The sequence below is a fragment of the Spodoptera frugiperda genome, chromosome 8 (assembly GCF_023101765.2).
Source record: "Spodoptera frugiperda isolate SF20-4 chromosome 8, AGI-APGP_CSIRO_Sfru_2.0, whole genome shotgun sequence".
Taxonomy (NCBI): Eukaryota; Metazoa; Arthropoda; class Insecta; order Lepidoptera; family Noctuidae; genus Spodoptera; species Spodoptera frugiperda.
In genome coordinates, this window is record NC_064219.1 from 2,670,723 (window position 1) to 2,696,061 (window position 25,339).

General features: G+C 40.4%; 3 protein-coding genes across 3 annotated transcripts in view; 1 reads left to right on the forward strand and 2 right to left on the reverse strand.

Moving 5' to 3' along the window:
• LOC118275461 (papilin) overlaps positions 1-25,339 on the reverse strand; it is a 110,290-nt gene that overhangs the window by 10,692 nt on the left and 74,259 nt on the right. Inside the window, exons 4-46 of the mRNA XM_050695643.1 lie at positions 25,105-25,242; positions 24,872-25,022; positions 24,663-24,786; positions 24,446-24,526; positions 24,132-24,304; positions 23,911-24,043; positions 23,483-23,705; positions 23,235-23,355; positions 22,792-22,971; positions 22,037-22,213; positions 15,794-15,979; positions 15,139-15,274; positions 14,082-14,188; positions 13,887-13,920; positions 13,316-13,357; positions 12,630-12,791; positions 11,443-12,411; positions 11,141-11,167; positions 11,015-11,047; positions 10,246-10,929; positions 9,904-9,996; positions 9,417-9,488; positions 9,010-9,120; positions 8,441-8,651; positions 8,026-8,330; positions 7,667-7,840; positions 7,309-7,426; positions 6,903-7,189; positions 6,648-6,824; positions 6,289-6,465; positions 6,027-6,206; positions 5,590-5,760; positions 4,898-4,982; positions 4,637-4,806; positions 4,328-4,498; positions 3,492-3,615; positions 2,888-2,972; positions 2,381-2,594; positions 1,848-2,018; positions 1,408-1,534; positions 1,136-1,217; positions 628-820; positions 112-285 (exon numbers count right to left, since the gene is read on the reverse strand). Of these exons, the coding sequence (XP_050551600.1) occupies positions 112-285; positions 628-820; positions 1,136-1,217; positions 1,408-1,534; positions 1,848-2,018; positions 2,381-2,594; positions 2,888-2,972; positions 3,492-3,615; positions 4,328-4,498; positions 4,637-4,806; positions 4,898-4,982; positions 5,590-5,760; positions 6,027-6,206; positions 6,289-6,465; positions 6,648-6,824; positions 6,903-7,189; positions 7,309-7,426; positions 7,667-7,840; positions 8,026-8,330; positions 8,441-8,651; positions 9,010-9,120; positions 9,417-9,488; positions 9,904-9,996; positions 10,246-10,929; positions 11,015-11,047; positions 11,141-11,167; positions 11,443-12,411; positions 12,630-12,791; positions 13,316-13,357; positions 13,887-13,920; positions 14,082-14,188; positions 15,139-15,274; positions 15,794-15,979; positions 22,037-22,213; positions 22,792-22,971; positions 23,235-23,355; positions 23,483-23,705; positions 23,911-24,043; positions 24,132-24,304; positions 24,446-24,526; positions 24,663-24,786; positions 24,872-25,022; positions 25,105-25,242 (7,553 nt within the window). The remainder of the gene's footprint in view (positions 1-111; positions 286-627; positions 821-1,135; positions 1,218-1,407; positions 1,535-1,847; positions 2,019-2,380; positions 2,595-2,887; positions 2,973-3,491; positions 3,616-4,327; positions 4,499-4,636; positions 4,807-4,897; positions 4,983-5,589; positions 5,761-6,026; positions 6,207-6,288; positions 6,466-6,647; positions 6,825-6,902; positions 7,190-7,308; positions 7,427-7,666; positions 7,841-8,025; positions 8,331-8,440; positions 8,652-9,009; positions 9,121-9,416; positions 9,489-9,903; positions 9,997-10,245; positions 10,930-11,014; positions 11,048-11,140; positions 11,168-11,442; positions 12,412-12,629; positions 12,792-13,315; positions 13,358-13,886; positions 13,921-14,081; positions 14,189-15,138; positions 15,275-15,793; positions 15,980-22,036; positions 22,214-22,791; positions 22,972-23,234; positions 23,356-23,482; positions 23,706-23,910; positions 24,044-24,131; positions 24,305-24,445; positions 24,527-24,662; positions 24,787-24,871; positions 25,023-25,104; positions 25,243-25,339) is intronic.
• On the forward strand, positions 16,643-19,553 carry LOC118267582 (uncharacterized). The gene is made up of 8 exons (XM_035581651.2): positions 16,643-17,236; positions 17,326-17,522; positions 18,086-18,271; positions 18,363-18,416; positions 18,495-18,569; positions 18,644-18,772; positions 18,848-18,914; positions 19,125-19,553. Coding segments are annotated over exons 1-8 (1,032 nt in total). The 5' UTR covers positions 16,643-17,235; the 3' UTR covers positions 19,448-19,553.
• On the reverse strand, positions 19,620-21,778 carry LOC118262713 (putative nuclease HARBI1). The gene is made up of 6 exons (XM_035574273.2): positions 21,459-21,778; positions 21,131-21,364; positions 20,853-21,049; positions 20,530-20,662; positions 20,303-20,444; positions 19,620-20,170 (listed from the first exon to the last, which is right to left on the reverse strand). Exons 2-6 carry the CDS (start codon positions 21,362-21,364, stop codon positions 19,758-19,760), a joined length of 1,119 nt encoding a protein of 372 aa, XP_035430166.2. The 5' UTR covers positions 21,459-21,778; the 3' UTR covers positions 19,620-19,757.

Below are 25,339 nucleotides of genomic sequence, written 5' to 3' on the forward strand. Positions count from 1 at the left end.
ATTGCGAGTTAGACAAGTAAAGTTGGAATGAAGAAATTAATAGACAGAAGTAGAGTGCGTTAATCTGTTAATCCCATCACTAGAGCGGAGAAGAATGTCGGCAGTACGTACCAGGTCCGGTGCCTCCACACACACTCTCACACTCCTCGACGTTGGAGAACCGGTTGGGTCCGCCATTGCAGCCGCCGTACGCGTACGGTTGACAGGAGCCGGATATGTCGTCCCAATAGATCTTGGGGATGGAAGCGCGGCATGGACCCGGGTCCAGGCGAGCGCCACACACATCTTAGCAGACAAAAGTAGATGGATCAGATTTATTGATACAAACCTTGCGATTAAACACTCCTATAGTTTGTTTCGCAACTGGAACGCGTGCAGTTGTCTGTAGAATCTATAGACAGACTGCTAAATGCGTAGACGGTTAGAGGGTTGGACTTTCTGGCAATGATATTCCTAAAGTTTTTCGTGATGGTCATCTCTAATACGACCTATCTATCCTCGACGTATTCAAATTTTATCCTCGACGTATTCAAATTTTATCTTGTATCGGGCAAATACTTTTTTTTTCATAATTCGTTTGAATAAATGAAAGTAGTTATTGATTTCCTTTTTTAGGATCTTTCTCACCTAGTCCGCGGAAGGCACCGCAGGTCCTCTCACACTCCTCCTCCGTTCTGTAGGAGTTCGGATGTCCACAACCTCCGAAGCCGCTGACGAGGCACCGTCGACTCTCCGCGTCGTAGTAGAACACTGTCACGTTGTTGCCGCATGGTTCCAGTGAAGTTGGGGTCTTGCATTCTGGTTCTGCTTGCGGCTGCGGCTGTGAAGAGAAATGAGCATTAACCCTTTGAAAACAGCCCTCCGATCAATAAAATAGTACTCATTATTGATCGAAGATGCCGTCACGCCTTTTTCGAATGTCAAATGTTCCACATATCTACTTCCTCAATAACTAATTTTAGTTGGATACATTATGAGCTACTATCTTCCAACTCTTCCAAGTAACTGGTGTATTATACATCGTACCAAGACCAAGTCTATTAATTCATTACTCCTTAAAGTCCGTTAAGATATTAAAAACTATTCGAAGTATTGTAAAATGGACTGCATTAAGAGACATTAATGTATTACTTACTGGTGGTTGTGGGGCTACTGTGGTAGTGGTGCGCAGCTCAGGACGCTTGCAGCGAGACTCACATTCACGTCGGGTCTCGAATCTACGAAAAATGTACGTCATTAATGCACATATACCTAGCAGCACTATATTCTGACATATTTTAATAAACTATTACCTCTATTATTTTATTATAAAGCGTTGCTTTTAGTAGCTTTTGTTCTTTGTATATTATAACAATGTTCTAGAAATGACCCTGTGTCCATGGTCCATGGTCGTTGTAATGTCCTTACCTGTTGGCATTACCGCCGCAGCCGGTGAACGCGAACTGGTTACATTGGTCGTAAGCTGGGTCGTAGTACCACTGTCGGATGTAGTCACTACAGGTGCCCGCCTCAGGAGGGAGTACGCAAGGATCAGCTGTATCAGAGAGTATGAATTCGATTGAGAAGTAGGTTACAGTCGTCACAATCCAAGAGGCAAACTCTTGTGAAAGTTTGTGAGTCTATGTACCGCTATAACTTGTTATGAACATCCTGGAATGTTCACTAAAAATGAAAAAGTCTAATTCATAATAATTAATTAATTCGTTACTTCTAACTCATACACTTTCGTAAAGTACATCATTTATGAAACATCTTTATAATTATACTTTGGCAAGTTACATTTTTAAGTTATTGTGTAGTAGGTAACTGTCTACAATATCGTAACAAGTAATGAATAGTGTATTTACCAACTGCAGTCTCGCAGACTTGATTGCATTCTTCAACGGTGGAGAAGCGGTTGGCGCCTCCCAGACATCCTCCGTAGCTGAACTCACGGCAGCGACCGGTGGCGGCGTCGAAGTAGACCTTCGTGACATATGACTGGCACGGACCCTCGTCCTTAGCTTGCTTGCAAACATCTGCGAGGTGAATAAAACAAGTATTTTTAGTTGGTCATCATTTTCATCCCATACAGTTTTGTCTAAAATCCCATAAGCTGTGGGATTAAGTGTGGGAGAGCCATGCTTCGGCACGAATGGGCCGGCTCGACCGGAGTGATACCACGGCCTCACAGAAAACCGACGTGAAACAACGCTTACGTTGTGTTTTGTTGTGTGAGTGAGGTTACCGGAGGCCCAATTCCCAATCTTCCCCCCCTTCCCTCTGGTGTTTCAAGTGTCCATGGGCGGCGGCGATTGCTTACCATCAGGTAATACGTCTGCTCGATTACCGGCTTGTTTCATAAAAAAAAGCTACTCTCAAACCGTTTCTATCTACGTACCAACTCCTCGGAAGGCTCCGCACGACCTCTCGCAAGCCTCCTGTGACGTGAAGGTGCCGGTGTGCCTGCAGACCGCGCCAGACTCCCGGTTGGAGTGGGACACGCACTCTCGTTGTTCTGGCGCGAAGTACCACACTTGGCCGCCGTGCTGGCACTCCTCGAGCGACTCCGTTACTTTACATTCTGATTCCAAGTCCTCTCCGAACCTCGAACCCTGGATTTTCAAGATGTTTTAATGCTCGTATGCTTGTTCAATGCCACTAACAGTCTGCCAGAAGTCACACTACATATGTTTACAAAACTTGCAACCATTTAATTGAACTTCTACAGTGAATATTAAGATTTTATGCAAATCAAATAACTAGTTAGTACGAATATATATCCTAATATTTATAGATGCTATTGGAAAACGAAAAAATATGTTTCAATTAAAAAAGGTATGGCCGTGTTGAAGGTGTGCCAATTGGCGTGGCGGATGCCATGCAATGTTTAGTATAAAGCACTCACTACTGCCACAGTGGTCGACGGCGTGGTGGCTGCCGGCACCGGCCCGGTCTTGCATCTGCTCTCGCAAGCCTCGCGGGTCTCGAATCTAAACAAATACATCAACAGTATTAACTTTACATTATTATTGACTCGCGTGGGTGTACGTAAGACTGGTTACGGTCATTCTCCCAATGTACTCTTACCATGGCCTTACAGAAATCCGACGTGACACAACACTTGCGTTGTGTTTCGTTGTGTGAGTGAGGTTACCGGAGACCCAATTACCCCCTTTCCCAATATTTCTAATCCCCGATTTCCCCACAATCCTTACATTCCTAACACCCAAAAGGCCGGCAACTCACTTGTAACGCCTGTGGTGTTTCGGGTGTCTATGGGCAGCGGTGATTGCTTACCATCTGGTGATCCGTCAGCTCGTTTACCGACTTATAACAAAAAAGAAACTTAAGTCTATTCTAACATATGGGTAAGCCTATGTAGGAAATGCCTGCAAACGTGGCAATGAATGCTCAAAAACGTTCTTTAGCAGTGGACATTAATTATAAACAGGTTGATGAGATGAGTGAAGATAAGGGATAGTTTAATTTAGACACAAAATTGAAAGTACCTGTTGTCATTGCCTTCGCAGCCTCCGTAGGTGAACTGACTGCAGCTGTCAGAGCTGGGGTCGTAGAACCAGCGCATCTGCGAGTCGTCACAGGGTCCAGCCAGCATCGGCAGTTGACAGATGTCTGGGAAACAGGGATTAAGGTAAGAATAACATAATATTAACATCTCTTGTTCAACCGATGTTCACGATAATTCCATCTTCATGACTATCAAGATGCGAATATGTTGCCATGTACTAGACTTATGTTTAGACGTTCATCTTACTAGATACAGTGAAACCTCGTTAAGTGAGACAGCCAAGGGACCTTCAAATTGATATCACTTATAGAGGTATTCCACTAACCCAGTGTCTCAGATAACCAGGTATAAATGAATATTTGTCTCATTTACAGAGGGTTCCATTAATGGAGGTGAACATACGGGTTATTTCACATAAAGAGGTGTGATTCTTGAATAAAACAATGTGTTATGTGCACATTATAAATGAATAAGAATAAGTAAATCAACAAACAAAATGATGTTGTTTCAGTTACTGAGGTTTATACATTAAAATGTCACTTGCTGTCTCAGTTATAGAGGTAACTAAGATGATAAATCGAAAGAACAATCCCAGATATAGAGGGTTGTTTGTCCCACTAATAGAGGTAATTCAGTGCCAATGGGTAGGGACCTCAGTATGAGTTCCATTTGTGGAGGTTTCTCACTTATCCAGGTCCCACTTAACCAAGTTTCACTGTAGTAGGTATAGGTACTTTTAAAAATATTAGAAACAACTTTCTATGTTTCGTCAGTCGTTAGATACATTTACGAAAAAGAGTTTTATGAGAAAGTTACCCTGTATGGGGTGGCAGTAGAAGCTGCAGTACTCCAGGTCTGGGAAGTTGTTCTGGTTGCCGGCACAGCCTCCGTACTCGAAGGTGACGCAGCGCCCCAGCTTGCGATCGTACGCGAACCGAGTCTGCATGGTGTCACAAGGACCAGCGTCGATGTCCAGGAAGCAAATATCTGAGAACATAAACTTTATTCCTGTATGTATGTCTCCACGTAAGTATGATAACATCTTGTCAGGCCGTCCGCTCGCTTTGATTATCACTGACGGCAAACAATTCACACGCGAATTATTTCGGATATGTTCACACTCACCAGGCCTTGATGGTTCCTCTGGACCTGCTTGCGGTCGTGGTTCAACAGGTCTGACTGTGGTGGTGGTGGTGGTGGTGGTCCTAAGCTCTGCGCACGAGTTCTCACACTCTGCTTCGGTGGCAAAGTTGTTCTCGTTACCGCCGCAACCACCGTAGTAGAACTGACGACATCTGTGACGTGGGTGTCGTGACATTTTCAAATCTTTCTTGCATATATAATGTACAATTATAAAATTCCTTCAAGGCTCGCAAGTTTCCTTACCTCTTGAACGTGGTGTCAAAGAACCACCGTTCCCTGTAGTTGGAGCACTGACCGGTTTCGGCGGGCAGCGTGCATTTATCGGGCACTGAAGCATACAACACGATTAATTCGGTACAACTATTGCTATAACGATTAAAAATGGATCACATCTAGTAAAACGACAGCCAAAGTCGAAGTCAAAATTATTTATTTCAATTAGACCGGGAAGACACTTTTGGACGTCAAAGTAAATATTTATATTTAAAAAAATGTCTGCCTGTCGGCCATCCAATTAGCATATTATAATAAGTAGGTCATCAATTAGTATACCATCCCATACATGTTATAAGAAGGATATAGACATTGGGTAATGATTATTCCCCACAATGCACCAACATAAAAACTGAGTGAATAGAAACAAGCAAGCATGCAATCTAACTACTTGGTGTTAACAAGCACACACAATACATATTTATCACAACAACAAACACGTTGAAACGGTTCCCTTAATCATTCGTTTATTCAGTCCGTAACTTACCGCTGGTAGTACGTGGTGCGAGGTAGAATATGTCTAAACACATTGATATTGTGCATTCGGTTTGTTCTTATAAAAAACTTACAAAACACAAGCTCGCCGTTGAAGAATAAAGAACCAAACACTCGAAGGAACAAATTTGTCACTTTTTCATTGTTTAAGGCGATATTGAACTAACCGTAAGCGGCAGGACAGGTCTGTTCACAAGCCTCCCTGGACGGGAACCTGTTGTTGTTGCCTCCACATCCGCTGTAGTAGAATGGTACGCAGCGGTTTTCTGACACACTGAACGACCAGAGAGCTTCCTTATTGCCACAAGAGCCTGCTTCTTGTGCCTCTGCGCACTGAGCTGTTTCCAAACCCATTGTTAGTGACACATTGTTATGGAAAATGTTAGAAGATCGTTAAGACAGACAGTACAGTAACAGTAAAGCATTTTACAAACCATGCAAGTTAAGAAAAAATACCCAAACTATTTTAAAACTAAATACTCTACTCTAAATTTGATTACAAGCCAAGCTAACTTGATGCGAAAAATGGAAGAGTTAAAACCCAATTAGTACTATTTTCCACCAAACACAATTAGATAGACTACAGACGGTTTTCATTGCTTACGTGGTTGTGACCCTGGTGGGTTGCAGCGCATCCGACAAGCGGCCTCGGTATTGAACCGGTTGGAGTTGCCCTCACATCCTCCCCATATAAACTGCTCGCAGCTGCGGGTGGCAGGGTTGAAGCCCCAGCGACTGAAGTTGCCGGCACACGAGCCCTGCTCTATCGGCAGGTCGCATTGCCCTATAATATTGTTGAGACGTTGTTATCATTAGCACAACACATTAGTTTGTCATATGCCGTTTGGTAAGTCGTGACTCTTTACCTTCAACCGCTTTAGGCTCGCACTGCTTCTGGCAGAGCTCCCTGGTCTCGAAGTTGTTGGCGTTGCCGAGGCAGCCTCCGTATAGGAACGGAACACACTGCTCGCGCGTGCTATTGTAGTGCCAGTGCTCGTAGCTACCGTCACAGGCGCCCTTTACGCTCGGAAGGTTGCATGCATCTAGCAGATGGAAGAGGTGTATAAAATTAAGTTGGAGGAGAAGAATTTGAAGAAATTATTGAATATACTTAACTCAAATCAGAGCTGGGAAGTAAAGATGGCTTTACATGTTTGTTATTAGAGCAAGCACAAAAAGGAGAAGGAAGAGTATTCTTCATTATTTAATTTATAGTAAAGTTTACCTTTAGGTGAGGGCTGTACACACACATCCTCACAGTCCTCTTTCGTGGCGAAACGGTTTCCGTTACCCTCACAGCCTCCGTACCAGAAACGGGAGCAGCCTCCATATGTCATATCGAAGTACCACATCGCCGTAAAGTTGTGACATGAGCCTGGGTCCGTTGGTAAGCTGCAGGCAGCTGGTTTAAAGGAAAGTTCAGATTATGTAAACGACTACGAAGCTCATGATTAATAAGCTTTTATTTTTTTAATCTTACCTTGTTTAATTTCAGGTATATCAGTACACCCAAAGAACTTAGGACCAGTTGCTTCAGTATTTCCGTCGGGGCAGCAGCCATATCTACTGGAGGAGCAGTCGCAGCCTGCAGCGTCAGGACCAGTCGCTGGAGTAACGCCATCTCCGCAACAGCCGTACAAGGAGTTGCGGCAGTGGCAGCCCTGCTGGTCAGGTCCTTTGGCGATGGTGACGCCATCAGGGCAGCAACCGAATTGGAATGTGCTGCAGTCACAGCCTTCGTTGTTGGGGCCAGCGGCAGCCGTATGTCTGGTCAAAGAATGTTAATTAGGTGTATTTTAACTTTATGATAAGTCTTGACAGCAGTCAGAATATTGCTATCGTAGGCACTATTTAAACAGATCAGATCAGATTTATCAGATGTGCACCTGTCCGGACAGCAGCCGTGCTGTGTGTACTGACAGCCGCAGCCCTGGTTGTCTGCTCCCTGAGCGTTGGTGACGTTGTCAGGGCAGCATCCGTAGATCGAGTATTGACACCCACATCCTGAGGACAACAAGGGACATTATGAGAACTACTCGTATAGTGACATACAATAACTTCCCATTTCGTTAATAAATATATTGGTATTACGGTATTGGGAAAACTTTGGGTTTCAAACAGAAATAGCGGATGTGATATGGGCCAGTGATGCCAGCGATGAGGCTCGTCTGGTACTCCAGTTCAGCCTTCACTTGTGAGAAATATTGAATTTCAATGTTTAATTGTTGACTCAAAACGTTATACCTTCAAGATGTGGACCTTCGGCAGGCTTGCGGTTGTCTGGGCAGCATCCAAACGCTTGCAGTAAGCAGCATCCTTCAAAGTTGGGTCCGTGGGCAGGGGTCTTGTTGTCCTCGCAGCAACCGTACGGTGACGTGCTGCAGGGACCCGGGCAACCTTCGCTGTCTGCTCCTTTAGCTGAAATTTCAGGGAAAAATCAGAGACTGTCATACAAACCATTTGTAAAAATTTCTTGAAACAGACTTAGTATCAATAGAAAAGCTATACAGTTAGTAATCTTTCTTGAAAGTGTTTGTGAAGTACGATGGCGCTCAATAGAATACTAAAGCATTTATTTTAAGCTAAATCTTCGGACTTTTTACCTGGAGAGACACCATCAGGACAGCAACCAAACTCAGTCGCGTTGCATGGGCATCCCTGACCGTCGGGTCCCTTGGCTTCAGTCTGGTTGTCAGCGCAGCATCCGAACTCGAAACTACTGCACAGGTCCAGGGTGCTACCGATCTCCGTACTACCTGCCGACGTGGTGGTGCTTCCTTCACTCGTTTCAAGAGCTTCAGTAGTTTCACTTGTGGTTTCTGCACCAGCTGCAGTGGTTGAAGTTTCTGGGCATCCTGCCTTTTTGGGTCCGATTGCTTCAGTCTCGTTATCAGCACAGCAGCCAAACCTAGTAACAATAATATTTTTCAATGTTTGATAGACTAGAGAAATATATATAATGAGAATTAATATAATGAAGGCTTAACAATTTATATAGGATAAGGCGTTTTTACGTACTCAGACGCTGCGCAGGCTGGCGGTGGTGGTGGGCATCCCTCCTGGTCATTGCCTTGAGCCGCCGTCTTGTTGTCAGAGAGGCAGCAGCCGAACAACGTGTCTGCGCACGCCTCCACGGGACAGCCTTCATCAGTGTCGCCCAGCTTCGGGGATAAACCGTCAGGACAGCAACCGTAGGTGGATTCCTTGCATGTGCGTGGTTTGCTACAGCCTGAAATATATGTTATAATTTGGATACAAAGTAATTCTTGGCCAGCATTGCACATTTACACAATTTTACCATGTTAGATAGACTAGAAAGTTTGCCCCTGTCTTGCACATGTTGAACTGGTCCCATTTTGTCACAATGTTGGGACATGAACTATTCACAAGTACTTATAATCCGTTTAATCGCTTGTAATCTGTACAATGTACATGTCACCTGTTTTTAGCGTGTGAAATCAAAATGCTTATTTTATTTTCTTCTCTTTTTTTTTCTTACAATGCCAGAGAGGTTGAAAACTCTTAAATTTTTAAATCAAATGTGTCTAATCTGTAGATAGAGAATAACAGAAACATGGATGACATACCTTCATCGAATGGACCCAAAGCGGTGGTCTTGTTATCAGGGCAGCAGCCGAACTTCGTTTTATTACATTTGGGTTTCCTTCGTGGCTTGCAGACTGGACTTTTGGGCAGTTCTATGTGTAATCAAAATAAATAAATGCTGAATAAAATGATAAACTGCGTGAGTTTATGACAGAAGAAAAAAATCCAAAAAAATACATGAACATTTTTAACAACATTAAACGCCAAAAAAGATACCGGCGCTAGCGGAGTATTTGCCTTGAACAGATTTTTGTTCGCAGTCAAAAAATAGTGTTTTAAAGACATACGGTTACTTTTTGGCATAATTTTGTAAACTTAGGTTAGCGGTGATTCTTTTGATAGTATGAAGCCAGAGGAATAGGTAAGTAATTACAAAAACTATACGAACTTGTATCGAATATTGATACTGCTGCGCTCGTAGATTCTTCTGTTGTCGTAAAGCCTGAAACTCCAGTGGTTTCTGTAACAAAAATAATGATTGTTAATATTATAAAGGTAATTTAATTTATGTATTTTGCATATATACACGTACTTAGTATTAAATGCTATTATCAAAAGTAGTCAAATAATGGTATGAAAAATACCATGATAAGTTAAAATATAAAGCAAATCCGAAGTAGAAATGACACGAGATGAGCGGAGATACACATACATAAACATATAATAAAATATCGTTATTGAGCCACTCGTAACCTCACTCATACAACGCAAGCATTGTTTCATGTCGGATTTCGGTGAGGGCTTAGTATCACTCCGGTCGAGCAGACCCATTCGTACCGAAATATGGCTCTCCAATATTTACTTGTCACAAATGGGCGTTTACTCACACGAATACGCCCAATTTGAGTAATAATAGGGAAGACAACGTTGATTACCTTCAGTGCCTAGTTCAGTAGAAGATTCTGAGCCAGTCGTGCTTTCTGATAGAGTAGAGCTTTCTGCTGGCGACTCGGTTGATGTAGCACCTTCTGTTAAGAAATTTAAAATTATGAGCATATTGTTACTGAATGAACTTAAAATGACTTGTTTTTAAATACTCATAACTGATACACGACACTCGATAGATAGACATTTTAATTTTTGAAGCACGCAACACTAATAGATGAAAATATATCCAATCATTTTATTGATTTCATTGACGAAAAAACAATTCATTTTCTTCGTCAGCTTTGAGTAAGACCTTAATGGTCAGTTGCTATATTGTATACAACACTCACCACTAGTTTCAGTAGTAGATTGTTCTGTGGACGATCCGCTGATTTCTGTCGTTGTTTCACCAGAAACCGTGGTAGATTTACCTTCTACTGTAGACTCGGTTTCTGAGGCAGCAGAACTTTCCTCAGTTGATCCAGATGACAGGCTACTTCCAGTAGTCTCAACAGTCGTTTCCCCTTCTGGTGTGCTGGTTACAGCTTCCGTAGTTGTACCTTCAGTGGATTCAGCCACTGAACTACTTTCAACATTTTCAGTAGTGCTCTTAGCACCTGTAGTGCTTTCCTCAGTTTCTTCCGATTCCGCATTGGTAGATGCAGAAGTTGTTGAGCCTGATTCTTCGGTTGTTGATTCCGGATTTAGTGTTGTTGATTCTGCTACTACAGTTGTGGAACCTGATTCTTCAGTTGTCGAACCTGATTCTACAGTTGTCGAACCTGATCCTGCAGTTGTTGATTCGGACTCTACAGTCGTTGAACCTGATTCTACAGTTGTTGCACCTGATTCCTCGGTAGTCGCACCTGATTCCTCGGTAGTCGCACCTGATTCCGCAGTGGTTGAATCTGATTCTCCTGTAGTTACTCCTGCCGTGGTAGTAGATTCGACTTCTGAAGTTGAACTTGTTTCAATTGTCGATTCAGAGCTATCAGTACTGCTCACTTCCTTAGGAGTAGTGGTTTCCTCAGGTTCTGTAAGAGTAAGTTACCAATTTTATTGATAATCAAATAATCTTTACAAAAGCATAACATACATATTATAGTCGAAAATACGTACCGGCTGGCATCTCACGAGTAGTTAATGTTGAACCTATAGGCAATAAAATAAAATATTTATTAAATTAAAGATCAAAATATCTATAGATTTTAACAAAATTGATGTTATAAGTCTAAATAAACTTACCCTTTGAAGCAGCTAATGTTGTCAGATCTAGAAAAAAAAGACATAAATTAGTAAGCTGTTTAATGCACGCTACACACCTGAATGGTTGAACAGACTGTACAGTTGAAACTGCATAGTTATATCATTAGAGTGTAGAGTACTGCCAAGTTTACAGTAATAGGCACATCCTCTATTAAACGGGATGCTGGGACTCATTATACAACTGGAGAAAAGCGGGTGTCATTAATTTAAATACACATCCTTCAATAATGAGGGTGCAACTCTAACCTATTGGGAAATAAACGCGTGATATTGTTACGTACCTGTAGTTGATAGATCATCTGTCGTCTCTTCAGTATCTGTTGAGCTTGTGTCTGTAGCTGTTCCAGTAACGTCAGTATCAGTTTCACTTGCGTCTGTTGTGCCAGTCGTGTCAGTTTCTTCAGTGATAGTGGATTCTGAAGGACTTGATTCCTCAGTAACCGTGGATTCAGTAGGTGTAGATTCTGTAGCGCTTGATGTGTCCGTAGGCGCAGATTCAGTAGAACTAGTTTCATTCGTGATTGTAGATTCAGTGGAATCAGTATCTTCAGAGCTTGTCGACTCAGTACCACTTGTTTCTTCTGTAACAGTTGAATCGGTTTCTCCAGTAGAACTAGTTTCATCTGTTCCGATAGATGATGCTGAAACATTTTCAGTAGTCTTGTCAGATTCGCTAGAAGAATCGGTACTTTCAGTGCCACTTGTACTAGATGTGTCGGAAGTGCCCGTGCTTTCAGATGCCGCTAAACTGGTTGCTTCTGTAGATCCTGTTTCCTTGGCATCAGTGGAGAGACTGCTGTCTGTGCTTGATGTATCTTCCTCTTCCGTTGATCCGGTAGTGTCTTTGGTAGTTGCTTCAGTTGAAACAGTACCGCCAGTCTCATCCGAGGATGTAGACTCGCTTCCAGTAGCTTTGCTGCTTGCTTCTAACGTTGATTCTGTGGTATCAGTTTCTTTGGTAGCAGCTTCAGTTGAACTTGTAGCACCAGTCTCGTCTGAGGATGTGGATGCGGTTTCGGCAGTAGATTCGGATTCAGTAGAGCCAGTGGAATCAGTAGAGCCAGTGGCATCAGTAGAGCCAGTGGCATCAGTAGAGCCAGTGGAATCAGTAGACGCAGTCTCCTCGGTTTCGTCAGTGAGACCAGTCGGCGTAGAAGCTGAACTTTCGGTTGAATCACTATCGCTTGACGTTGAGTCAGTTATTGGTGACGATCCAAGTTTGGTAGCGACGCTTGCAACAACACCAGGTTCTGTAAAACCGAATTTTGGTTAGAGTTTCTGATTTTTTTTACTAATAATGCAATTGCTAGTAGCACAATTTACTATATTATGTGTAAAAACTGCATTTTAAACAATTCTACGCACTTTACTTATTTCAAATATAAATCAAATGATTCTTAACGTTTTGTTTTTATCATTAACCAAGTATTATGTACATATATTATATGTAATTTGGTGAATGACTTACCTAGAGGTGGTATAACAGTTGTAGTTGTGGAAACTGACGGTTTCACTGAGGTTTCACCAGAACCCTCCTCGTCGTCGTACGTGACGTCTGTGGAGTCTGTCGAGAAGCTACTGAACCCTGACCCCTCGTCCGTCGTCAGATAATCAGTGGACAACGATGAAACTGGAATTATTAAAGCTATATTAATCTATTGGGTAGACAGAAATTAGTCCCCTTATAGCTACTCACACCCCTTTTACCCCTTTCATAGCCATATGAGCTCAGCCCCCAAAAACAATTATTACGTCATAAATCACAGGCGACGAAGTGACACTTGCGGGAGTGGTTAGTTTGTGTTTTAATGTTCCTACGAATAACTAAAAGAAGTGTTAATTCTAATGTTTTTAATGAAGTACAAAACTGCCTCGTTGGTCAAGTGGTCGCAAGTGCGACTGCCAAGCAGGGTCTCGGGTTCGATTCCCGGGTCGGGCAAAGTATTACTGGGTTTTTTTCGGTTTTTCGAAAACTTCTCAGTAGTAGCACGGAGTCTGGAATTGTTTTATGGCAATAGGCTAAACCCCTATTACATGGGACTTATAACACAAATGGTGAAAAGTGAGTGTACATTGTATAGCGACATTACATGCCGTAATGTGCATCTCTGCCTACCCCTTCGGAGATACAAAACAGTAAAATTGTTAACTTACATCCAGATCCAGTATCCAAAGAAACTTCATGTTCAGCGTAACCTGGAATTAAGAACGTTCTTATTGTACTATTTTGAGGACAAAAGTATTCTCAAAAATGTTACCTAGTCCTATATCGTTGTTTGGCAAAAACTATATTAGGTGTTAACGCTACGATTAAATTATGATAAATATATGTGATAAATTATTCTTTTCTTGTCTCAGTACGCATCGCATGTAAGCATTGCTGATGATGCGGTCCGTACGATGCGGATCAGTGGACGCAGTTGTATGAGTTTCTATACAAGACTAGCAAACCTGGCGAACTCCGTTTCGCCACCATGTCTTTTTTCCTAAATTTTTTTTTGCTATAAACCTCACGGAACCCGATACCTTTCCAACAAATGCAAAACCATGGAAATCGGTTCGTGCGTTCTGGAGTTATAGCGTCAGGAAGGAAAACCCGACTTATTTTTATATAATAGACAATGCGTTAACGTTGCGTGCGATGCGTACGATGCGGGTCTGTGGACGCGTACCTTTATACTGTTACTAAACTAGAATAATAAATGTTTTATGAAAGTATACTTACTGGTTATTGGGGCGTCGCTGAGCGGGAAATCAGGCTGGAAAGAAAATAACACATTAATTTCCATACAAATATTTAAATGAATTACCAAAACGTAGACTTTTCAAATTGTATTGTGATGTTATAATAGCAATGATTCAAGTTATTCATTTATTTATTTACTTAATAATGTTAAAAATACTTCAACATAAGGCTCACCGTAGTCAGATCGAAGTCCAATCCGACTTCTTCCATCTCGTCCTCTTCACATTCATCGTAATCATCAGTAACCACGGTGGAGTGTTTGTCCACTGGCAGCAGAGTATCTAAAGGTGACAAATATAGGATTTCTTTAAACTATATCACATTAACCGCAACACTCACTGCCGTACTCAGAGCCATTTAATGATTTAAGTTTTTAAACTGACATGGTCACTAACACTATTATTAGAACTTATGACGGGATATTTACCATGTTTATTCACTTTGATGAGTTTTCGATATTTCGGCACTGTTACAAGCGCCATGATCACGGATGAACTGGTGCCGAAATATCGGAAACTCATCAAAGTGAATAAACATGGTAAATATCCCGTCATAAGTTCTAATGATAGCATTTAATGATTACTTAAACTATTCTTTACTAACGATATTGGTTCGAAAACAATTGCTAAGGAATGGATTAAACAGTAATCATTAAATGACTCTGAGTACGGAGGTCAGAGTCATTTCCAATAGTTAATTAACGGAGGGATAGTTAAAGTAACCATTAAATGTCTCTGAGTGCGGCGGTTATAATCATTCGTTTGTGCTCATTACTCCTGTGAATCTGTGATTTATCTACTGTTGCATGCATGACGCCAGTACAAAGAGGAGATGCCTTAATGTGATTGTCTACTGTGACAGTAAAAAAAACGGCCCTGCCCAATGATATTATAAGTAAAAAGGTGTAGATCATAGGTGGACAATTTGCAACGTTTTTGTAGTATAGGACCGCTCGATGGAAAATAGAGAGGGCCGTGGTTTGTAAGGTCCCACGCTCCCGGTAGAGAGTTTTTATGTTAAAGGGAAATAGGTCCCGCGCTCACCGGAGCAGAGTCACGCTTTATGTTAGAGGGAAATCCAGTTATCATATAAACATCTCCTCTTTGTATTTGATTCATTCACGATGGTAAGTGCGTAGTTTACTATTGCTAGTAACGGTGCATTTTTTACACTTTAGTGTAAATGACTACCTTATTTCATCATCTATTATTTTCTAAGTTCTGAGGTTTACCTTGGTCACAGGGTCCAGTGTTGCAGAACTGCGTGGAGTCGAGCACCACATCGCCAGGACAGTCGGTGGACTCCTCAGACCCTCGCAGACACATCACTCGTCTGTATTGCTCTCCTCCGCCGCATTTTTTGGAGCACTGGGAGTAGGCGTGGACATAGTTACCAATTAAATAGAAACACGGAGATTAATTGTATTACGATATTCCTTTCGTAACTATATAAGGAACCAACATAATATGCAGGTGTCCTAAAAGTATCGATCACGGCTTTAATGGAAGTTAGTTTTGTGTTTGAAAATTACAATAGATAGTAAATATAAATTATTAATTATGAGTAATTTTATTCTTCATACAGAAAAATATACGTGGGCGATTGTTATGAAAGAGTTATCTTTTTCACTGTCTCTCTCGCTTTTTCAATGAAAACAATTGATCACGCATTTGCGTGCGTATTTGGGAACTTTATGCTTAGTAGAGTCAATACCGTACTTATTTAATTTCTTTATTTTCTCAAATTGAATTAGCTAGACCGGGGTACGAAATTTCTCTCTACTACCTCCCATCAAAGCCTTGGCAGATACATTTAGAACACCTTATATAATAATATTATTAATTTCTGTTGCCATTTAATCATTTAAAATCCAACTTGCTACTCACCTCTGTCCAGGGTCCAGTGAACCACTGCGCAGGACACTTCTCTTTGGGCACAGAACAAGGTTTGGTGTCATTGTACTTCGGGAGGTGGGCACACTTGGCGTCTTCAACTTTTTCCACGCTGTCGTCGTTCAGCAAGCCACAGAACACCTTCCTGGTCTGGACTCCATCGCCGCACTCAACGGAACACTGACAGCAATAAACAAAATAATGAAATTGGTGAAAATGAAAAAAAAAAAATACTTTCGTGAGACATACTAAATTAATTATTATTCAGTAGCAGCGCGACAATCGCCGCGTCGTGTGTCGCGGAATGCTGCTCATGAATATAAGCCTCTAGCATGGTTTGAAACTAGTTGAGTTCCTCGTCAAACCGTTACGTAAGTAAGCCGATAACATAATAATTATTTTTTAGCCGATAACATAAAAAATATGATTGTAGAGTATGGAATGACCAATGCAATAAGGATGATGACGGGGTATGAAAATTAATAATCTATTTAGTCCGTCAGTTAGGTAATGGAAAAATTTTAGTAACGTAGTATTTGTTTTTATTTTGTCATTTAAGACAACAATACTTAGATAAAACGAATCAAGGTTTAGGAGTGAGAGCGAATACATAATTTTTACGTATAAAATGTACCTAGAAGTGACGTCACGCGATATTTTATATCAATATATCTTCGAAAGATTTCATAAGAAAATAAAAAATACGTGTCTAAAGTTTAAAAATAATTTACAAGACGGACATTAAAATAAAAATTACTCATCTACTCATGATTGGCAACGGTAGGGAACAATGTAAATAGGTACATATAAGTTTTTTTAATTTACTTAAATATAGAGGAACTGCCATGCGATTCTCTAACAAACGTATCACAGATATTAATAAGGACGATATAACGGAGGCTTCGCCGTTTATAACGCTTTTTAAAACAACATTGGTAAAAACGGTATTCACTAAGCTACCTAACTTCGTCGACGATCTGCCGAGCAACGATTATACGTACGATGTTAACAGTGTTGCTATGATTTATCTAAAGTATAATCGAGAAAATCTCGACTAACTTAATTTTAGGTTATTTCATCACTTTAAGTTGATATAAATACACAATACGTATCTACAAAACCTATTTTGTTTATTATGTAACGAAAATTTAACTAATCATAATTAAGAAAGAATTTACAATTAATTATAATTTAGTCAAATGTTTGCCTTTTTTAACGGCAACATTCTGGGTATTTCAAATTTCAAAACAAACTAGGTACCTGCCACTTGAGTTCTTCACGTTAAGTTTTTTTATATATAAATACGAAATTTCAATGTTCTGAGTGTTTTTTTTAAGTGTGGCTAAGTGGATTTCAAACTCGTAAGTGGAATTCTCCACCCTTAGCAATGGCATTCTACTTGTTCTTTGTTTTAGTTTGGTTCAAAACCTTTCGAAAGTAAGTAAACATCTCACCTTTCTATTTATAAAATACAACAGTTTCTACTTTGAACTACTATCTGTGTAACCAAAATATTTATCTTTTAGTGTCTCGCAACGCAGCGCCTTCCTTAAATCAGCTAGAAAAACTAGTAAACTTTTTGGAAAGCAATCCATGGCTGGCTATGGGTCATGCTCGTACTGCGAATGCTCGCAATCGCAGTCGTCAGGCATGGTCCGAAATAACGACAGCTTTGAACAGTGAAGGTGGTGGGTGTACGAAAACATGGGAACAGTGGTGTAAGGTTGGTACCCAATTATAATAATATGATTATGTTATGTGTGTGTATATTGTTGCAATGAGTTAGTACTGTAGTAGTATAGACTACGTTAAAGTATCCTTTTACATTGACCCTGTGCACATTAATTATTATTAATGATAACAAATAACAAACAAGTGCTGTAACTTAACACGTTGACTGTCCCATCTATTTTGGATAATCTCGTTGGTACGTCCAATGGAACTTAAAATATTCTACTGATAAAAAAGTATAAAATTTCGATGGAACATTTAAGTCTTATTTTTTCAAGTCTTTGTTCATATGTCCCTAGAAAAATCAAAGTTCTAGCTCACACGTGCAGCACAGTAAAGGCAGTTCAGTTGCCACTGACTAATGCATTACATGTAATGCACGGACGTTACAGCCAGATTATGTCATGAATTACATGTAATGCACGGACAGTCAACGTGTTAAGGTTAGGTTTCAAATTGGGGTACATTATGGCATTAAAAATTGCAAACTGAGCAAACAAGTGTTCTATTTAAAAGATATCAATATTTTTAATAATATTCTTCCTTGTGTTTTAGTACTGGAAGGACAAAAAAGGAGCAGTGAAGAGGAAGACCAGCTTAATTGCAGCAGCAAGACGGCGGACTGGTGGTGGTATAGAGGATGTGCCAGAGCTCAGTGAAATTGAGTTAAAAATCCAAACAATCATGGGAGGAGAAAGTTTTGGTAGCGGAGATCAGAACTTAGCAATAAATCCCTTTGAGGTTTGTGATTATAAAGGCTATGTATGTTACATATTTATTGATTTCTTTGAAAAGGACATAATACAATATTATACTTTATTATAATTTTTAGGAACAGCCGATAGATAGAGTTGCGGAAAGTGAAGAGTCTCCCAGCATTTTACTTGTAAGTATTTTTATCAGTTTAATGAGTTACTGGCTATTCTATTACAAATATGAGATTGTGTCAACATTTTATTTTCAGAATATTGACCTGCCAATTGAGCAACAGCATGCTGACCAAAGCAGATTATCTGAGCCAGGCTATGAAGTGCTATGGGTATAGGATTTGTTATTACTTTGTTTTTTAAATAATATTTTGAATAATTAACTTAACAAAACATTAAATTCCAGTCTAATCTTCCTGCCTTTGATGGGAATAGTGTGCAAGACAATCTGGCACCGATACCTTCAACCTCAGCATCCCAGCCAGTAATTGAACCAGCATCAGACGCTCATCGTTTAGAAGCTGAAGAAAACAGGGTATAGTTTTGGAAAATTATAATTTGAACTATTATACATAGAAACAAATCAATAACTTTCATATTATATTTTCAGGTTCTGCCAACTGAGCCAACAAGACCTATGTTACAGCGAAATGATGTTTTGGAAAGGGGCAGTCAAAGTAAGTTGCATTCTGTAACCAAACATATATACATAATACTACCAACCCACCCCGGCTTCGCACGGGTGCAATGTTGATACTAAATACACTACAGAAAAACTGTGAATGTTGTATATAAAACATAACAGCCTGTTCTGGCTTATATTGGATAGAGACAAATAGGTTAATAAGATGACTGTAATAAGTACAATATTTCAATTTTAATTGCAGCTCCCAGTCAGCGTTTGCCTAGAGAGACCTTACATAGTCGCCGACGGACTCACCAACAGTCTCCGCGGCAATCTGCCGCGCGCCGGCGTCTATTAAGAAGGTCACCTCCCGCGCAACGCCGCTCTGAAATGGTTAGCATCACAGAGCGGTTCATTGCAATTGAAGAACGCCGAGCAGACGTAGAACTCTTGATTGCTCAAGCAATCAATAAACAAGCACAGAACAGCCAAGCTACTGTTGAGGTTTTAGGTCAAGTCGGTCAAGCTATGGTTCAGGCGCTGGATAAATTAGGTAGCGCTCTTAGAGATTTAGCTAATAAATAAAATGTGTGTCAAAGGACTGATATATACATTATTAGTTATGATAAAATACACTATATTAAGATTGTTTTATTAATTAATTAATTGTAATAAAATTATTGTACCTCCACACTCTCCTATTTTTTTAGATTACTTATATTAATTTTATCTTATATATTAAGTAAAACATTATAAAAAACCTTTAACTTGCTTTATTTTATGATAAATAATACATCAATAGATAAACATAGATACCTACTATAATTTTTAATAAACAAACTGTATCTTAATCTAATTTAGTAATATCTTAACTCTATTGTTAGTATTTTTAGTTTTATTGTTGCCTATTTTGCCCGCGCCACAGTCTATTAATTAGGCGACTTCTAGCAAGGCGTCCACTGTCTAAATCACTAATGGAGTTCTGGCTTCCTTGTTGTAATATCTGGAGAAAAGTATCTTCTTGTCTTTGTAGATAACTTGGTAATTCTACTGGAGGTACTCCAGCTCGATTACATATGTTGTGTAGTACACAACATGCTTTTATTATTTTCCCCACCATCTCAGGATCATAGTGCAGAACACGATGAACTAAAAGACACCTAAAGCGGCCTTTAAGTATGCCAATGGTTCGTTCTGCAGTATTTCTAGCACTTGCATGCAGGTTATTATACAATTCTTCCCTCGATCCAGGCTCAGGGTTACTGCAAGGGATCATCATGTATGGCCTGAGAGGAAAACCTGAGTCCCCTGAAATAAATTAAATAGGAATTTAATTTTACAATAATATTATTCGAATTTGTCATTAATATTCAATTGCCTGTGGAAATAGGTGCAATTTATGGTGGTAAAAGTAAAGAAACATTTTCAAAGAATACACACCAAGCAGGTACACTGTTTCTCCTGTATTGTTCAGCTGCTCCAAATGCGTTTTTATATATGAATTATTAAATATAAAGCTGTCATGAGTTGCCCCTCCAAAAGTTACATCCACATGCATTATATTTAAGTCAGGATCATTTATCTGAAAAGGCAAAAAATTGTAGTTTGAAACAGATAGGTTCCTATTCCTACTACAACTCACATAAAGTAATGAATAAAAAACTTACAATTACAGCATTTCGAGCATGATACCCTTTTCTGCAGTAAAATCGTTCTTCATGTTCTTTGGGCCGCACCATTGATATCAAAGTACCATCAATACAACCAATGGTCCCAGGAATTTTGAACTTTTCATAAAATCTAAATAAAATATAGACATAGTAAGGGAAGGGAATACTACTACGGATTAATGTACTTAAGAATGTAACAAAAATATATAAACATATGATTTGATTCATGAAAGTATCATTCTTACTTTAACTACTACATACTTAAAAAAACTAACTAAAATATAAAACTTAAGAAATAGATACCTAGTACTCATACTTACTTTTGTTTAAGAATTTCCCTTTCACTTGCGTTTACAGGAAATCTTATGTACTTTTTAATAATATCTGGCTGGTTGATGGCATCTACTACGGTTCTAATAGCCCTCGAGGCAGATGCTTGGGAGATATAGGTCCTTACATTTTCGCCTAGTATTTTTTGGTAACTCCCACTGGCAAAAAATGCGAGAGTACATAAAATCTGGAATGAAAGTAAGTTTTAGGCTATATTACTCTGTATGGTGATTTACTTGTTATAGGTATATTAATTTACTAGTAATACCTTATTTCGGTTGCTAATTCCTCCTCGACGTTTTGCCGGTGTTAAAAATGGGGAAATATCTTCTTCTAATTGTGCAATTAGTTCTTCACTCAACCTGAATATCTTGATATAGTTTATATCTGTTGCAAGAAGACCCATATTACGAATTGTGTACGCTTGACGTCTTTTTTCTAAATTATCTCGACGCTTAGCATTTTCCAATGAAAATGTTATACAGGATCCACGAACAGCCATCTAAAACATTAATTATAAACGTTTCGGGTATTAAAGCACGAAAAAGCTAATAAATATTATGTATCCAATTTAAAAAATAACTTGTTTTACTTACATTTTAATCGTCTAGAAGCCTACAAACAAGCAAACAACCACAAAATACTAGCTTTTCGGTTTGACAGTTAAAATCGAAGACGAAGGCGTCATTTTCATCGAAGGCGAGGATGTTTTGAATTGCTGAATACCGTTTTTCATACATTTGGAAACATATATTAGTTCCATGTCGCGCCGTCAACATCTGCGAAGCGCTGCGATCGGGTAGTTGTAACTATAGAATACCGTTTTTATTTCATCGAATATTTCACTGACGATTTTCTCGTTGTAAAGATGTTTTGCCTTAGAGAATCGCACTCCTGAATATATATGAAACTAGCGAACCCGGCGAACTCCGTTTCGCCACCAATGATTTTCCCTGTTTTCCTGCTTTTCTCTTAAATTTTCTCCTGTTTTTCTTTGCTATAAACCTAACGGAGCCAGAGACCTTTCCAACGAATGCAAAACCGTGGAAATCGGTCCATGCTTCTGGTGTTATAGCGTCAGGAAGGAAAACCCGACTTATTTTTATATCTATTTAGTATAGATATAAAAATAAGTCGGGTTTTACGAAATAACAATCCATCAGTATATACAAACCTTGCTCCACTGTGTGGCGTACCACTGCACCTCACATGGTGGTAGCTTGCTCTCCTCGCACTCTTCCTGCTCCACTGGCCGGTTGTGGTAGGTACAGAAACTGTCATTCAAGACCTGACGACCCTTTGTCGCGCAAGTTACTGATCGCGTCCTTATTTTTGAGAAGCAGGTGTCGCACTGGAACATAGAATATCATTAGTAAACTACAGTCGGGTAAAAAGGGCAGCGATGTAAATACAGTGGACCTCCGGTGATCCGACAAACTTTTAAGACTCCTTATAGATCGGATATACCTTATTATAATAAATTAGCTACCTGCCAATAAAATCCTGTCAAAATCGGTTCAGCCATTTCAAACATTTGCCAGAACAAACAGTCAGACAGACAGACAAGAAAGGTAAAAAAATATTTTAGTGTATGTATATTTGTCGCAGGGATATGATAAGAACAGGGATTTGGTCAAATCTCTAAGGGATTTGATCAAACCACGGAGGATGTCTAAATAACAACATGCTTTTATCATTTCCCTGTTATTTTGACATCTTTCATATTATGCATGTAGTAAAAAGCGTTTATTTCAATATTACAGACAGACACTTCAACTTAATTTATTAGTCTAGATTTAGGTACTGATTTGATAATATGTATCTATATTGTGCTTAAAAGAGCACTCGATGTGGGGATTACAGCAAGTCCTCCCCCAAAGGGTTCATTGTTCATTTTACAGTGGACACTAAACAGTTCCAAGTACTCACCCCAGACCAATCAGAAGTGACCCAGTCCACACCGTCGCAGGGCTGTATCATACACTTCTGCTCAACTGTTGGCTTCTCGTCTGTGCAGTTTCCATCACCGAGCACTGTGACACGGCCATTGATCTTCTGGCGACATACCACCTGTCTTCTTTGCTTACCCTCGTCACAGAGTTTGTCGCACTGACGAAGAAGATTTTACTGAGATTAGTATGGAAACTAGATAATAAATGAGGCAATATATGATACAAAGATGTATTTTTCAAATATATTTATAAGTTTTTAAACTGACATGGTCACTAACACTATCATTAGAACTTAAGACGGGATATTTACCATGTTTCTATGTCTATGAGTTTCCGATAATTCAGCACTGTTGCAAGCGCCATAATCACGGATGAACTCAGTTCATGATAACTGTATTTATTAGCCTGGCTATAACTCACCGGTTTCCAGTGTCCCACGAACCAGTCTGGGCAGGGAGCATCTTCGTTACACTTTTGGAACAGCTCCGGTTTAGGGCCCAACAAGTCGAAGCACTCCTTGTCCGGGACTATGGATGCGATGCTGGAGAGACCACAAGTTATTTTTACTCAATTTGAATTTATATGAAAAAATTACCTTCGGTAGTAAAGGTTGTAAGTACATCTTCTAAGTATGTGGCCTTGAAAAACCCTAGATGGAGTATTCTTACCCATTAGCAATGACTTTCTGGCACGTGACCTCCCGAGACTTGACGCCTCCGCTGCCACACCTCTTGGAGCAGTCTCCCCAAGGTCCCGCCACCCACTGCGCGGGGCAGGGGTCTTGGTTACAGGACTGGTTCGTGGGGGGCTTCAGACCCTCGTCACATAAGTTGCTGTCAACCACCTCCAACTCTTCCCTCGATCTGCATGTCACGTTGCGGGTTTGGAAACCTGGGTTGTGATTACAGAGGATGTTAAAATGTATGGTTTCCTTTCTAGACCGCGATGTATAGTAGTGAAATGATTGTATGAATTATAAGTATAAGTAAGATCAGGTACAACGAAGACGATAAAACATTATTAAGAGCTCATCGAATGGTGCCTAATAAAAATATCCGCGCAACGTGTCTTGCTCTTGCGCTTCAATAGTACTCACCACCGCCGCAGGTGGCGCTGCAAGGCGTAAACTCCTCATGCACCCAGTTGTACTGCTTGTCGGTGGGGGGCGTAGAGTTGTTGGGGATGCTGTACTCGTATTTAATCCCGACGTTTTCATCTTGCAGAAGAAGCTGTGGTAGGAATAATCACAAGAATTAGTGAGTAGGTATTATGAGATCTATATGAACAGGATCTGTGTTTGTGAGAAGGTATACGTACGGAGAGATACAGAGGTTCTGTGATAGGTCCTAGGCAGCGGAGTTTGTCAGGCGCAGGGAAACCTTGCTGACTGCGCTCGTATGTCCAGAGAGCGCCAGCGATCATGATGCTCCTCGGGAAGTCGATGTGGTAGTGGCCGTTCAGGTAGTACGTGCCGTTTTTAGCTCTCAATGCTGTGAATATACAATTACTGGATCACTTGGGCATGAAGTGCTGGTTGATGGCCATTATCGTATAAATTCGGTACAAATGTAAAATAGTCAAGAAAATCGTCATAATTTTCAGTTATAGTTAGAAGTGAGTATAAACCTTACCTAAGTAGTTATTTGATGGTTGTATTTCCTCAATAATGATGGTGGTGGAGCCTTCAGGAATCAGCAGGATGTCGTTGTAGCCTATAATTAGAAGTTAAAGTTGTATATACATACTCGGAATAAGTACAATACTTCCGGGGACGAAGAGATACGTCCATTTTTTGTCAGTTGAAGTTAAGTTTACTCTTTCGTTTGTAGGCTGTTAAATGGGTCTCACCTTTTAGGAGATCCTGTGAGTCGAACAATCCTTCCATAGTGTGACAGTTGGTGCCGTTCCCTCTGCACTCCCGACACTTATCCTCACTGGCACTGGAGCCCAGCATCATGTCACAGCCCACATGCTGGAAGCATAGTGGCACGGTATTACAGTCTCCCTACACGTGGAGTAGGTAGTGGGGCAGTAGAGTGCTGAGGAGTTAGTGTTACCTGACAGACACCGGCGACACACACGTCGAAGGAATCGTCGTTACACCTGGTGCCGTCGATCACGCTCTTCTTGTGTCGGAAGTAAAACCGCTCAGCATGTGGCATGCAGTTCAGCTCGCAAGGGTTCGGGGCTTTCGTGTACGGCACCCAACTGTAATTTATACGAGAAGTCTGTAGGACAACGGCATGAATAGAAAGAAGTAGGGTAACGTAGAGATATAAGAACAACATACTTGTACTTGTAACCCCTGAACTCCACGTCGTTGAACTCTGCGCATTGCTCGGCTCTGAAGTCGCCCGAGCCGGCGGGACAGTCCTGCGTCTGGCACGAGAAGTACTTCGTGTCGCCGCCAGTACACGAGTTGCGTGGTCTGCGCGAGTAGAGAAGATGGTCATCAAAGGTCAATTACTATATGATTAGTAATGTAGTACACTGACCAATTTCACTCTAAATCGGAAGGATAATCA

Coding starts and splice junctions, on each gene's coding strand:
- LOC118262713 (XM_035574273.2), bottom strand. CDS start 21,364: ATGGCTGTTCGTGGATCCTGTATAACATTTTCATTGGAAAATGCTAAG. Junction 20,445..20,529: donor ATGCTCGAAATGCTGTAATT/GTAAGTTTTTTA, acceptor TTGCCTTTTCAG/ATAAATGATCCTGACTTAAA. Junction 20,171..20,302: donor AGAAACAGTGTACCTGCTTG/GTGTGTATTCTT, acceptor AATTTATTTCAG/GGGACTCAGGTTTTCCTCTC.
- LOC118267582 (XM_035581651.2), top strand. Junction 17,523..18,085: donor CATGGGAACAGTGGTGTAAG/GTTGGTACCCAA, acceptor CTTGTGTTTTAG/TACTGGAAGGACAAAAAAGG. Junction 18,773..18,847: donor TAGAAGCTGAAGAAAACAGG/GTATAGTTTTGG, acceptor TTATATTTTCAG/GTTCTGCCAACTGAGCCAAC.